Source organism: Cetorhinus maximus, chromosome 20, assembly GCF_964194155.1.
Source record: "Cetorhinus maximus chromosome 20, sCetMax3.hap1.1, whole genome shotgun sequence".
Taxonomy (NCBI): domain Eukaryota; kingdom Metazoa; phylum Chordata; class Chondrichthyes; order Lamniformes; family Cetorhinidae; genus Cetorhinus; species Cetorhinus maximus.
Genome location: NC_135898.1, coordinates 21,040,933 through 21,055,329, shown reverse-complemented (window position 1 = coordinate 21,055,329; position 14,397 = coordinate 21,040,933). Strand labels below are relative to the sequence as shown.

At 44.8% G+C, this 14,397-nt stretch overlaps 1 protein-coding gene across 1 annotated transcript in view; it reads left to right on the top strand.

The window, feature by feature from the left end:
* LOC144694754 (cGMP-dependent protein kinase 1-like) overlaps positions 1-8,060 on the top strand; it is a 9,028-nt gene extending 968 nt beyond the window's left edge. The window contains exons 2-6 of the mRNA XM_078565327.1: positions 3,074-3,237; positions 4,388-4,510; positions 5,587-5,649; positions 6,371-6,437; positions 6,847-8,060. Coding sequence (XP_078421453.1) covers positions 3,074-3,237; positions 4,388-4,510; positions 5,587-5,649; positions 6,371-6,437; positions 6,847-6,945 — 516 coding nt within the window. The 3' untranslated portion in view covers positions 6,946-8,060. The remainder of the gene's footprint in view (positions 1-3,073; positions 3,238-4,387; positions 4,511-5,586; positions 5,650-6,370; positions 6,438-6,846) is intronic.
* Positions 8,061-14,397: the final 6,337 nt, after the last annotated feature.

The window sequence follows — 14,397 nt, the reverse complement described above, 5'->3', positions numbered from 1 at the left end:
AAAACAGAATTACCTGGAAAAACTCAGCAGGTCTGGTAGCATCGGCGGAGAAGAAAAGAGTCGAGGTTTCGAGTCCTCACGACCCTTCAACAGAACAATCAAAAGATGTCACAGACAAAAGGATCAAAGAGGTGTTGAAGGTGGTGATATTATCTAAGAAAATGTGCTAATTAAGAATGGATGGCAGGACACTCAAGGTACAGCTCTAGTGGGGGTGGGGTGGAAAGACTGACAAGGTATTAGTTGTAGATTTAAAAATAATGGAAATAGGTGGGAAAAGAAAAATCTATATAAATTATTGAAAAAAACAAAAGGCGGGGGGAAGAAACGGGGTGGGGATGGGGGGAGGGAGTTTAAGATCTAAAGTTGTTGCATTCAATATTCAGCCCGGAAGGCTGTAAAGTGCCTAGTCGGAAGATGAGGCTGTCACTGACCTCATCTCCTCTGGAGATCTTCCTCCCACAGCTTCCAACCTGATAGTCGCCCAACCTCGGACAGCCCGCTTCTAAAATCCAAAATCCACAAACAGAACTGTCCCGGCAGACCGATCGTGTCAGCCTGTTCCTGGCCCCACGGAACTCATTTCTCGTTATCTTGACTCCCTTCTCTCTCCCCTTGTCCAGTCCCTTCCCACCTACATCCGTGATTCCTCTGACACCTTACGTCACATCAACAATTTCCAGTTCCCTGGCCCCAACCGCTTCCTCTTCACCATGGACGTCCAAACCCTCTACACCTCCATTCCCCACCAGGATGGTCTGAGGGCCCTTAGCTTCTTCCTTAAACAGAGGCCCGAACAATCCCCATCCACCACTACTCTCCTCCGTCTGGCTGAACTTGTTCTCACACTGAACAATTTCTCCTTTAACTCCTCTCACTTCCTCCAAATAAAAGGTGTGGCTATGGGTACCCGCATGGGCCCCAGCTATGCCTGTCTCTTTATGGGGTATGTGGAACATTCCTTGTTCCAGTCCTACTCCGGCCCCCTCCCACAACTCTTTCTCCGGTACATCGATGATTACTTCGGTGCAGCTTTATGTTCTCGTCTGGACCTGGAGAAATTTATTAATTTTGCTTCCAATCTCCACCCCTCCATCATTTTCACATGGTCCATCTCTGACACTTCCCTTCCCTTCCTTGACCTCTCTGTCTCAATTTCTGATGATAGACTGTCCACCAAAATCCATTACAAGCCTACCGACTCCCACAGTTACCTCGACTACAGCTTCCTGTAAGGACTCCATCCCATTCTCTCAGTTCCTTCGCCTCCGTCGCATCTGTTCTGATGACGCTACCTTCAAAAACAGTTCCTCTGACATGTCCTCCTTCTTCCTTAACTGAGGTTTTCCACCCACGGTCGTTGACAGGGCCCTCAACCGTGTCCGGCCCATCTCCCGCGCATCCGCCCTCACGCCTTCTCCTCCCTCCCAGAAACATGATAGGGTCCCCCTTGTCCTCACTTATCACCCCACCAGCCTCCGCATTCAAAGGATCATCCTCCGCCATTTCCGCCAACTCCAGCATGATGCCACCACCAAATACATCTTCCCTTCACCCCCCCTGGTGGCATTCCGTAGGGATCGTTCCCTCCGGGACACCCTGGTCCACTCCTCCATCACCCCCTACTCCTCAACCCCCACCTATGGCACCTCCCCATGCCCACGCAGAAGATGCAACACCTGCTCCTTCACTTCCTCTCTCCTCACCGTCAAAGGGCCCAAACACTCCTTTCAAGTGAAGCAGCATTTCACTTGCATTTCCCCTAACTTAGTTTACTGCATTCGTTGCTCCCAATGTGGTCTCCTCTACATTGGAGAGACCAAACGCAAACTGGACGACCGCTTTGCAGAACACCTGCGGTCTGTCCGCAAGAAAGACCCAAACCTCCCTGTCGCTTGCCATTTTAACACTCCACCCTGCTCTCTTGCCCACATGTCTGTCCTTGGCTTGCTGCATTGTTCCAGTGAAGCCCAACGCAAACTGGAGGAACAGCACCTCATCTTCCGACTAGGCACTTTACAGTCTTCCGGGCTGAATATTGAATTCAACAACTTTAGATCTTAAACTCCCTCCCCCCATCCCCACCCCGTTTCTTCCCCCTCCCTTTTGTTTTTTTCAATAATTTATATAGATTTTTCTTTTCCCACCTATTTCCATTATTTTTAAATCTACAACTAATACCTTGTCAGTCTTTCCACCCCACCCCAACTAGAGCTGTACCTTGAGTGTCCTGCCATCCATTCTTAATTAGCACATTTTCTTAGATAATATCACCACCTTCAACACCTCTTTGATCCTTTTGTCTGTGACATCTTTTGATTATCTGCTCCTATCACTGTTTGCTTGTCCCTACAGTCACCCTCCCCCCCTCCTCAACTTCTCTCCCCCCACCTTAAACCAATTTATATTTCACCCCTCTCCTAACTATACTCAGTTCTGTTGAAGGGTCGTGAGGACTCAAAACGTCAACTCTTTTCTTCTCTGCCGATGCTGCCAGACCTGCTGAGTTTTTCCTCGTAATTTTGTTTTTGTTTTGTTCCTTGTGCCTTAGACCATCAACATTTTCCTCATTTAAGCTCTTCTGTCTTCCACCCCATCTCAGGCCTTCCCTATTTGTTCATTCCACCCACCCTCTTTTGCTGGCTCTGTACTTCTGTAAAACCATCACATCTCCAATATTTCCCCGTTCTGATGAAAGGTCACAGACTGAAACATTAACTCGGTTTCTCTCTCTGCAGTTGCTGCCAGACCTGCTGAGTATTTCCAGCATTATCTGTTTTGATTTCAGAGGGAGAGGGTGCACCATCCTAGGACAGCCAATTTAAGAGACTGGGAACTCGCTGTGTTACAATCATCTGTCAGACTGCCGTCAAGTAAGACACAATCTTGAATGCACATGTGCCTACACATATATATGCATATGCGCGAAACACACACACAGGTGCACACTGTCTTCTGTGTCAGGTGATGAGTGTCCAAAATGCTTTGGGTTAAAATGGGCAGGATGGTTTGTGCAGTGCAGTACGGCACAGATGGTACCCAGGGGTTAATGGATGTCGTTGGCACAATTTAGGTGGATTTTGGTTTTGCTAAGAAGATTGGATTTGGGAAGAAGACCTGGACATTCTGTGGGACTCCTGAATATGTAGCTCCTGAGATCATCCTAAACAAAGGTCACGACAGCTCTGCAGATTACTGGTCCTTGGGGATCCTAATGTACGAGCTCCTGACGGGCAGGTAAGCAGCTGTGGGGAAGCTTTTTAAAATTCAGTTTGAACAACAGCGCTCTTACCCAGCCATGACCATGGGTGTGACTATTCTCTATCTCTGCCATACTTCCCCTCCCCTACTGACCTGGGATGAGACAGTGTCTTCTCACCCAGCGTCACTTTGTGGCCCTAGCCAATGCCTATTAGGCGGCAATTCGACCAGGAGGGCTCTGAGCCTGATCCGGTCTTCATTTAAGGTCCACACAAGGGAACTTGTAGGAGGAAGAGGAGTTATTGGCTAGTGATCAAGAGTAGAATCTCTGGCTAATTTTTCGTATGTCTAATCCTGGGGCACTCGAGACTTTCTAAGCTGAGATCAGTGCAAATCTGGTTATTGAACCTTCTGTTTTAGTCCAGGTCTGTGCGACCAGTTCCACGTGCGGCATTGCCGTTGCCACAAGGTGACTGTCTCAACTGAAGAGAAAAGCGTTTGTTGGTGCTGTGTGCTTGGACTGTGTTAATCATCAGTATGGGGTGTCTCCCACATGATGGGACACCATTGCCAAACACTTGCTGCTTTGTGCTTAGCTTGGAAAGTGGGGAGACAGGCAGTATTTAGAGAGAGGCTGGGGATGCTTTCTATTTGTTGCTTATTTTTATGAATTTGGCACCATATTCTTTTCAAAGTTCTTCTCCCCAGCTCTCCTTACGGTGACAAAACGCTGCTGGAGACCACGGAGCCTCAAAGAGCATTAGAGCTGAGTTTGACCCTATGCCATACCACGTGTTTGTTTCTGTAGGAATCCCCAGTTCAGTGACCCACTAGATCATCAAGGGATACCAAATCACCTTTGTCTCACACTACTCCCAGCCTGGGACAGATCAGCCCTACTCGTGGGTATTGCAATTGGCTTTTCACCCAGGCTATAATCAGATCCAGCACACAAGGAGACCAACTCCCTTGCTGTTTCCCCAGAGCCCTGCAAAGTTCTCCTTTTCAAATGGAATTATTGCCTGCTGTGACTGGGTGTCCTGTATGAGTCTGAAGAGGTAGAGTCTGTTGTAGGCAAGACACCAGCCTGGTAAAGCTCGTTCTTCAGTCAGATGAGATGGTTTACACACAGTGTGGAGCAGCCAGGGAAGGCTATGTCAGATTATTCTTTGTCATTTCTCCACAGCCCTCCATTCTCTGGCTCTGACCCTATGCAAACGTACAACATAATCCTGAGAGGAATTGATATGATTGAGTTCCCAAAGAAAATCACCAAAAACGCAGGCACCCTCATCAAAAAGCTGTGCAGGTGAGTGGGGATTATCTCTCAAGTGGCGGTGTGGTGAGAGCAGAGAATTGTCCACACACCACTGACGTGTTCAAATCTAACCAGGGCCAGTTGTGAAAATGAATTCTGGGGCTGTGGCAGAGAAATAGCCATGATAGCTGTTAGATTGTTGTGAAGACTCAACTTAATGTTCATGAAAGGAGAGTTCCACTCAAACCCAGCCCATGTGATTGACTCCAAATGCCCTCAAAGATGAGTGAACCAGACACCCGTACTCCGCTGCTATTAATGCGGTATGGAATTTAACCTCTGGTTGAGTTTTTAGATGTTATGGGCGTGAAAGCACACACAAACAATGATTGAGATAATGACCGGATTGGTTTTTTTTGAAAAAGTTATATTGGTTGAGGGAGAATTCCCCTTCCCTTAATCACATAGTGTTGTTTGGATATCTTTTGTCCATCTGAAGGAGTTTCAGCTTAGATTTTGTGCTCCAGACTCTGGAGTGGGCCAACCTTTTGACTCAGATGTGAGTGCGCTACCCACTGAGACAAGACGTGATGTGAATGTGTTCACGTTGCACTGAAAGAGCACAGAGGAACCTAAATCCAAGGTGGTTTCATGCACTTTGCCAGAAAAACTACCAAGATTCAGCAGACAGTATCAATGCAATGCAGTTACACAAGGTGTTCCAAAGAAGAGTCATACTGGTATGAATGTTAACTCCTATTTCTCTCTCTACAGATTCTGCCAGACCTGCTGAGTTTTTCCCAGCAGCCACAGTATTTTGCTTTTATTAAAATCAGGAGGATAATAGTGAATTAATTAATTCATGTTCCTTCATCAATTGGCTCACAATAGAGCTGAATTTCTTGTAAAGGTTCTGTGCACGACACACACTACACACAAAGCAACGCTGCACCGAACTGACCAAATCAAGATTATTTTGATGAGTAAAGTGACACTGTGGAGCTAAACAAAGCTGCAAATTGCTGAGCCTGTTTGTGGTCTTGCAGTAGTAACAGTAACCCTTTGTACTGCTCTTCCATCCTGTGCTGTGTGGTCTGTCATTGTTCTATTTTGGTCACTCTTAACAGGGACAACCCTTCTGAGCGACTGGGCAACCAAAAAAATGGAGTTAAGGACATCCAGAAGCACAAGTGAGTGGTGTGTAAACAGTTATATGGGAACTGTGGGGCTGCTTGGAAAAAGAGGGAGCTGGAACCCAGTGTGTGAATGCATGGCTCACTGATTGCAGTATGAAAGGTTAAGGAGCCAGGGAGAAGGTTAGTAATCTCTAGAAAACTCCCAGTGCATTGTATTAGTGATTATGGGAACAGTAGTGAACATGTGGCTGGAGAACCAGTGCAGGCTTCCTGGGTTACACCCTCAAGTGCTGAGACCCAATGTTCCTGCAGGAAGGTGATGTAGCACTGTCAGTAGGCAACACAATGAAATAATAAACAGAAAGGATCAAGTGCAGGGAAACGGATGGTGGGTTTGGAGAGATGACACATATTGTGTCAATAACAGCAACCTTACCTGGCTGAAAGAAGGGGAGGTTTGGGAACTTAATGTTCCTGATTACAAGGTATTCAGGAATGAGAGGAAAGTAACCATAATAGCACCAAAAAAAGGGATGGATTGGAATCAAAAATTGGTAAGCAAGTCAGTAGTTAATGGAAGGCCTTCAACGAGACTTTTATGTACAGAGTCCTTCCTTTCTCCCTCATAGGAGTGTGCTGCTAGAACATTGTTTTTCCAGACTAGAGGTACTTTGGGACCATTGAGGAGGAAAATCAATAGAAATGCTATGCAGGAACAGAGTTTGCTTACCTATTGATTTAGTCACTGAGCAGGTTACTTGTATTTTCTCTGTAGGTGGTTTGAAGGCTTTAACTTTGAAGGGTTGAGAAAAGGAACACTTACTCCACCCATAGTTCCAAATGTAAGTATAGGGAGGGATGGGGGAGGGGGGGGATGGATTCTCCTGTGGTCACTGTGTGGTACCTGCAGTACAAGCACAACAGGCCCTGTCCAGGTTGGTGTGGGAGGGTTGCCAGCGGAGCGGAGGTGTATGCACGCAGTCTGCATGGTGCACCTTGTACCTGAGCTCCAACTGCCACACCCACTGACACTGTACTCACCTCAATCATGATTCCCCAGATAACAGCACTAGAACCATAGGGGAATCAAAATAGTTACCTCCAGTGCCCCAGCCAAGGCCTGAGCTGTAGACCGAGAAATGAGGCTGAGTGCATCAGTTTTCATTTGATTCCATTCCTGCTGTTTACTGTTTTAACCATGTTAAAGGCACTGACTCAATGCAAGTTAGAAACTGTGTTTCTCCACTCCAGGTGACTGGACCTCTGGATACTAGCAATTTTGACACCTTCCCAGAGGATGCAGAGGAGGAAGCTCCCGATGAGGAGTCCGGATGGGATGTTGATTTTTAGTTCTTCCAAGTTGCTGCAGATGAGAGAAAGCAAGAAGCACCAAATAAGAACTGGTCCAGGAAGTGTAGCCACAAGACAGGGATGCTGCACTACTAACGCAGGAGATAAAAGTATTCATTTTATATAATAGAGATTACAATGCAGACATTGGATAGATGTGAATTAAACCCATTTCAGCATAGTATTTCTCCATATTAAACACACACACACACGCTACCTTTTAAGTCTAAGATGACCCCATTTCACAGATGAGAAACTCAGATGAGAGTCTGGGTGCTTTTTTCAGGGCCACACTGAATAAAAATGCCCTCGTTTGAGATAGACAGTGGCAGAAAGTCCCCAGTCTATGGTTATCAGCTATACCAGGAAGGTAAAGGCATTGCAACCTCCGCATTTTGTCACCTCCACAGTGTGCTGGAAGGTGACAGACTATTGCAAAAGTCCATGCTCACAACAGAAAAACTGGTAGAGCTTTGCAAGCACTCGCAACGCTGAGAATGCTTTGGAGCAATGTGCTGGCTGTAACCTCCCCCCACCACAGGCATCAGAAAAGTACGCCAACAAATCCATACAAAAGAAGCTCAACCGCTTCGAGTCTGTGCCTACATTTTCCTGCAGATACCCATTTATCCCATTTCCATGCACTTTCCTTGTGACCCTGTAATTTTTTTTTTCTCTTCTGGTGCTTATCTAATTCCTTTTTGAAACTTACTGCCCTTTAAGGCAATGCATCTCAGATTTCAACTTGCTGCATTAAAGGGTTTTCCTTTAGTTGCCTCAGGTTCTTTGGCCAATCACCTTAAATCTGTCCCCTCTGGTTACTGATCCTTCTGTCATTGGGAACAGTTTGTACAGCATTTAACACTATCAAATCTTCTTTTAACTGCTTCTCTATTATTTCCATAACTGAAGTTCCTAATCCCTCTCATAAATTACCTCTACAACCTTTCTAAAGTGTGGTGCCCATAACTGAACACAATACTCAGGCTGAGGCCATACCAATGTTTTATAAAGGTTTAACATAACTTTCTTGCTTTTGTACTCTATTCCTCTAATAATAAAGGCAAGGATCCTATATGTTTTTTCAACAAACTTCTCAGCTTGTACGACCATCTTCAAACAATTGTGTACAACCATGTCCGGGTCTCTCTCTTCCTGAATCCTCTTTAAATTGTACCATTTAATTAACGTTGCCTCTCTTCATCCTCCTGCCAAAGTGAATCACTTCACACTTCAGCCCATTTTACCAGTCTATGTTAAACCAGTGAAGAGGACAAAGTGGCAAATGGCTGAGTACCTCAGAGCACAGACTCTAATAATCCGAGAGAAATAATGATCTGGGATTCTTAAGCAGACGTGGAGTTGGAAGCCAGAAAGAAAAAAAAACTAGAAGTCTAATTAAGAGGAATTTGCACAGCACCCCTCTCAACTCATCCCGACTCCCCAAAACCTGTCCACCATCTTACAAGGCACAAGTCAGGAGTGTGATAGAATGCTCTGCACTTGCCTGGATGATTGCAGCTCAAACACACAAGCTCGACACCATCCAGGGCAACGCATCCAATACATTAAACATTCACTCCCTCCACCACCAGTGCACAGCGGTAAGTGTGTACCATCTCCAAGATGCACTCAGCAACTCATCAAGGCTCCTTCAACAGCACCTTCCAAACCCACAGCCTCATAGGGAGGGGATGAATTACAACAGCTAAATAAAGTGGAGCAAAGTGGCTGTATCAAGAAGAATGCAGCAGAGTATAACAAGTGACGGGAGAAGTGCAGAGGAGCTGGACAAGAGATGAAGCCAAGCAGGGGTAGATGGAGAACAGAGAAAGGTGTGCAGAGGAAGGCACACATGCACTGTTACATTGGGTACACTTCAGTTTCCATAGAGCCAGGCACTACAGGGTGACAGTGTGTCACTGAGATCATACTAAGCTACAAACAATTGTACCCCATTCTGATACCCAATTCTAGCCCTCAGGATAATTCAGAAAACTCATGAACCAATTCAGTGATTTAATGTGACCTTAAAAGTGTTTGACAAATAAAACAATTTCATAGACTAGCACATGGGAATATTGAGCTCCTCAAGCTTCTTCCGACATTCAACAACACCATGACTGATCTGTGACCTAACTCCGTTACCCACCTTTGCCCCGTATCCCTTAATAACTTTGGATTTTAAAAAAATCCATCAACCTCAGATGTAAAATTGACAATCGACCAAGTATCAATGGCTGTTTGCAGAAAAGAATTCTAAACAACTACACTAAGTAAAAGTGTTTTCTATTTTCACTCCTGAAATGCCTCACTCCAATTTTTAAACTGTGTCCTCTAGGACTAGACTCCACAAGCAGCAAAAATAGTTTCTCCCTTTTTTACCCTCTGTAGCCCCTAAGATCTTGAAAACATTAACCTTCCATATTCCAGGGAATGAAATACTTGTTGGTGTCAACTGTCCTCCTGATTTAATCCTTGGAGTTGAGGTATTGTTCTGGTAAATGTACACTGAACTCCCTCCAAAGCCAGTATATCCTTCCTACACTGTTTATAATGCCACATTATCTTTGTGTGATTGCTAAATTTAGGTATGTAGCTTTCTATCCCATCATCTAAGTCATCAATAAATATGAATAGTTGAGTCCCCGCCACAGCTCCCTGTGGGACACCACTGGTTACATCCTGCCAATTAAGAGTACCTACCCATTATCCCTATTCTCTGTCTCCTGTCACTCAGGTAATTTTCAAACCGACTCAGTACTCTGTCTTCAATCCCATGAGATTCAACTTTAGCAAAGTCTCTCCTGAGGGACTATAATGAATGCCCTCTGGAGATCCATATAAATAATATCCATAGACATTCCCCTGCCAGTACTTCAGTCAAAAAAATTCAACCAGGTTCGTCAGACATTTTTTCCATTCCAAATACATGTTTGCTCTCTCTGATCAGCTTAAAGTTTTCAAGCTGTTCAGTCACTCTCTCTGTAATTATAGACTCTAGTAATTTACCAGGCCTGATTTATTCACAAGTGCTGTTACAAAGTGCCATGTTCCAAGTGTGTGATCTGCAGTCTTTTAGCATGCTTGTCACAGCCAGGACTACATAATTGCTTCTGTGGCAAGATTTTCAGAGTTAAATGGGTACCTAATTCTGTGCTGCTGGGCCCATAGCTAAAACTGAAGTGTAGCCCTAGCTTAGCGCTTACAAATGTTTTTGTCCCTTAGGCCCAAAATATGTGCAAGAAAGAACTTCCCCTTCTATTATCTTGAGCCGAGGTCTGCACAGTAGGATTGTCAAACCTCCTAGGTTGTCTGGAAGTCTCCAGGAATGCAAGACTGATCTCCCAGGTAAATAATAAAGTCTGCATTTGGCACTCCCAGATATAGATGTAAAAGATCCAATGGAATTGCTAGAACAGCAGGCAAGTTTTATTTGGCATCAGTGTTGATGTTGAGAGAGACTCGGGTGTACTCGTGCAAGCAACACAAAATTAGCATGCAGGTACAACAAGCAATTAGGAAGGCAAGTGTTTTTTTGGCCTTTATTTCAAGGAGACTAAAAACATAGACGTCTACTCTATCAAAACCCCTTTATAACTTTAAAAACCTCTATCAGATCACCCCTCAGCCTCTTCTTTTCCAAAGAGCCCCAAAACGTTCAATCTTTTCGGATAGTTGACCTTAACTGAGGTGCTCGGACACTCTCAGCAAACAATAGTTTCAGTCACGTGAAGCTTCCTCCGGACATTTGATGCACGAGTTACCCGGAGCGCTGTCAACCTGCCGAGAAGCCACTGCTCATCAGATGAGGGAATATGAGCAAAACATACATCAATAGTCACGAGGGAGAGATGTTTTGGGACTCTACTATTTTCCGCAGCGTCTCAAATGCACAAAAATTAAAAGTAAATTTTTGCCATGCCACAGGAGCTAATGCATGTTTTTCAAAATCATTTACCTCACCAACAGCATCAAAACAGTATGTTCAGAGTTACTGCCAGTGGAGGGCTACAAGTACAAAACGCCTGCAATTCACAGTCACGCTCTCCGTCTTAGTCTGGAACATACCACCAGCAGCTGGCACCGATTCCTTTTGGTTGCTCTATGATTCAGCTAGTTTTTCATCGTCTGTGCTCATCTAGAATATGATGTCACAAAGCTGAGAGATTGAGGGTGGGGGTTGGTATGGGGAGTATCCTGTGTGGTAGGGGGGATGCTCCCTGGCATTGCAGGAAGCTGGCGTTGTAAGATTACAACCACAATTCCTCACACAGGGATTTCCATTCCCAGTTGGAAAGACGTGCACAACGCCACAGAAGGGTGGGTGAGCTTCAGAGAGGAACGACAGGCAAGAATTCACATGCATTCTGTCCAAATTAAATTGCACAAAGAGCACAAAAGCAAGAAGAAAGGTCATCTATCACAGTGCACAGCAGCAGGCCTAAAATAACTAAAGTCATACTCTTTGCTACTGTCCGAGTTTCGATTCTCAGACACGTCAGCCTGTTGAGGCATTAATGAAGGCAAACATGGAGTGATGGGGATTTCTGCAATTGTTACATGTCTGGGAATGGGAATGTAGCAGAAAAGTAAAATGAACACCATTGTGCGAGAGGGAGAGTGTGTCACAGTGGCACGTGGAGAGAAGCAAATACAGAACCATCTTTACATATCTGGGCACTGTAGTCAGCTCAATACTGTTAAGGGATGGGGTAGAGAATTCCACAGGATTCTGTTCTTCGTCTCCAACAGTTCCACAGGAGTTAACCACTCACAGGAAGAGTGATGGAATACATTCAACCACTGTATCCGATTATCTTAATGTCACGGTATTTAATAATTACACTGGGACTAATTTTTGATACTTGTTTTCAAGTATTAACAGGCCAGTAAACAACCCTTTCACTTAACAAGGGGCCCAAATGTCAGCAGCTGCACATTTAACACCCCCAGCCAGTTCTCATTGGTTGTTCTGGAACATGTGTCCTTAAAAGATCATTATTGCAAACAACAAATTCTATTTTTAACCACTGTGCACTTTATATACTCTCTTCATTGTAAATAGGGAGATAAAAACCTTTGGAAAAGTAATTGCAGCATCTGTCAATGTTAAATAACTAATCTCAAGCCTCCATATACAGCAATTATAGTGTGTCATGAGGATAGCGAAACATCCAACCACTCTTCATGGAGGAGCTGTAGAGAGAAATGACACTGAAGTGGAGTTAGGGAATACGAAATAGACCATGGTCAGGTTCAGGTAAAACACTGAGGGTGCATCACCTTTTTTTGTTCATATCTAGTGATGTCAGAAATGCTTTGTATTCATCAGCTATTGAAACCCTCACCCACACTTTTGCTACCTCTAGACTTGACTATTCAACGCTCTCCTGGCTTATATCTTATATCCTCCATAAACTTCAGCTCATCCAAAGCTCTGTTGTTCACATCTCCAAACTCACACCAAGTCCCATTCCCCCGTCAACCCTGATCTTACAGACCTTTGTTGGCTTCTGGTCTGGCAATACTTTAATTTTAAGAGTCAACCTCATGTGAAAATCCCTCCACAGTCTCAACCCTCCCATGCTCTGTAACCTCCACTGACCTAACAACCCTATGAGATAGCTGCGCTCCTCTAATTCTTGCCTCTGGTCCTGCAGTTTCTTTGTGGTACCCGTGCCTTCAGCTGTCTAGACCCTAAGTTCTGGAACTGCCTCTTTAAGGCCCTCCTTAAAATCTACCCCCACATCCAAGCTTTTGGGCACCTGTCCTAATATCTCCTTAATGGAAAAACTTGCATTTATAAAGCACCTTTCTTAATCTCAGGATGTCCCAATGCACTTTACAGCCAATTACCTTCTGAAGCGTACAGTTGTCTTGTAGTTTGGTGACAAATTATGTTTGATGACACTCCCGTGAAGCACCTTTACAGCCGCTTTATAAATTCAAGGTACTGATGCACACCTGTCACTCTACTTGACTCTGAGACAGGAGTGAGTGCAAGAATGGTAGGACAAGCAGATACTACACGTTTAAACACCTTGGAACAGACATTACTGAAGAAAGATAGCATTAGCTTAAGTGAATAAAGCCTTTTACGCTAGCAGCACTAAATGCCCTTTCCCACAACGAGCCATATTTAGTTTCTAGCGTCAAGTATGCATAACTAAGAAGTGGACATGAAGGCTCTCTGTCTCCTTACAGTAGCTCTGACCATCAGCCCTTACACACAACTGTGTACCGGCCAAAGTACAACACTCTCTCTCTGTCCCTTACCAGTGAATTCCTCATTTCTGTCCAGCACTGTCTCTGCTCCACACCTTCCTGATCTGACCTTCGTTCCTGGTGCAGACAACAGGTAGCATGATGCAGCGAATGGCAGGTTTGTTGAGTGTGAGGCTGGAGAAATTGTGATTACACAGTCTGCAATTATGTTCTGTATTTAATTGCTATCTAAAATATATTAAAAACAGAGGATAGTTTGTTAAATGAGATAGAATCATAGAATGGTTACGACACAGGAGGCGGCCATTCGGCCAATGTCGGCTGTCTGCAAGGTAAATAACAAAGGATTCAAGACTCACTGATGAATAAAGTTTAGTGAGTAACAGACTGGAAGGACTCATGAAATCTCTCTACTCGGGGCCTCGTGATCAGCGCTTGGTGTTTTCTCCAGGGTCTGACATATCATAGGGAAGCTTATTCTGTGTGAAGCCAGAAGGAGGCTAGCATGCAAAGAAAGAGGACAACACGGTCACTGTTAGGCATTTCACAAAAGCATTGGTCACTCAATGTTGTGAATCTCAGGAAGACTCTACCCCACAGGGCTGTAGATGAGGTAGATGGTAATGCTGGGTCCCGAGTTCGCAGGTCAAGGTTCACAGACAATTCTACTGCTGCTGACAGCCTATAGGAACCCAGGGTTGCCCAGTTTCGAGCAGCTACATCTGTTCTGAATTTATAACATTTAGCACGGTGATAGTGCCACACAATACACCCCAAAAACCTCAGGGGAACACGTCAGAAGTAGGAAAAGACAACCATTCTGCTTTGAGTAGAGGAGGTGCATAGTGCAGTGTGTCGGAACTGTTGTGCTTTGGCTCTGACCTGGGCTCTGGGATAAATCTCTCTTTGGAATTCATCTTTGCTCAAGTGGCTCCAAACGTCCCTGCTTAGGTCTCAGCTGTTATTTCCTGCATTCCTCACTGTGGAATATAGAAGTAACTCTTCAAAGCAGCAACAACCGGCAATAGTTGGTGACCTCCTCTATTGCACCACTCTATTGGTCCCTTATGTTGCGCTGGCATCCTGATTTGGCAACAGAGGCACAGACTAAGACCTACCCATTATTTGAAACCAAGTCTGGCAGCAGATTGGGGGGGGATAGTGGAATGCACAAGTCAGTGATGTTGAAACCAGCTGTAAGAATAAGTTGAGCACCATCCTGCT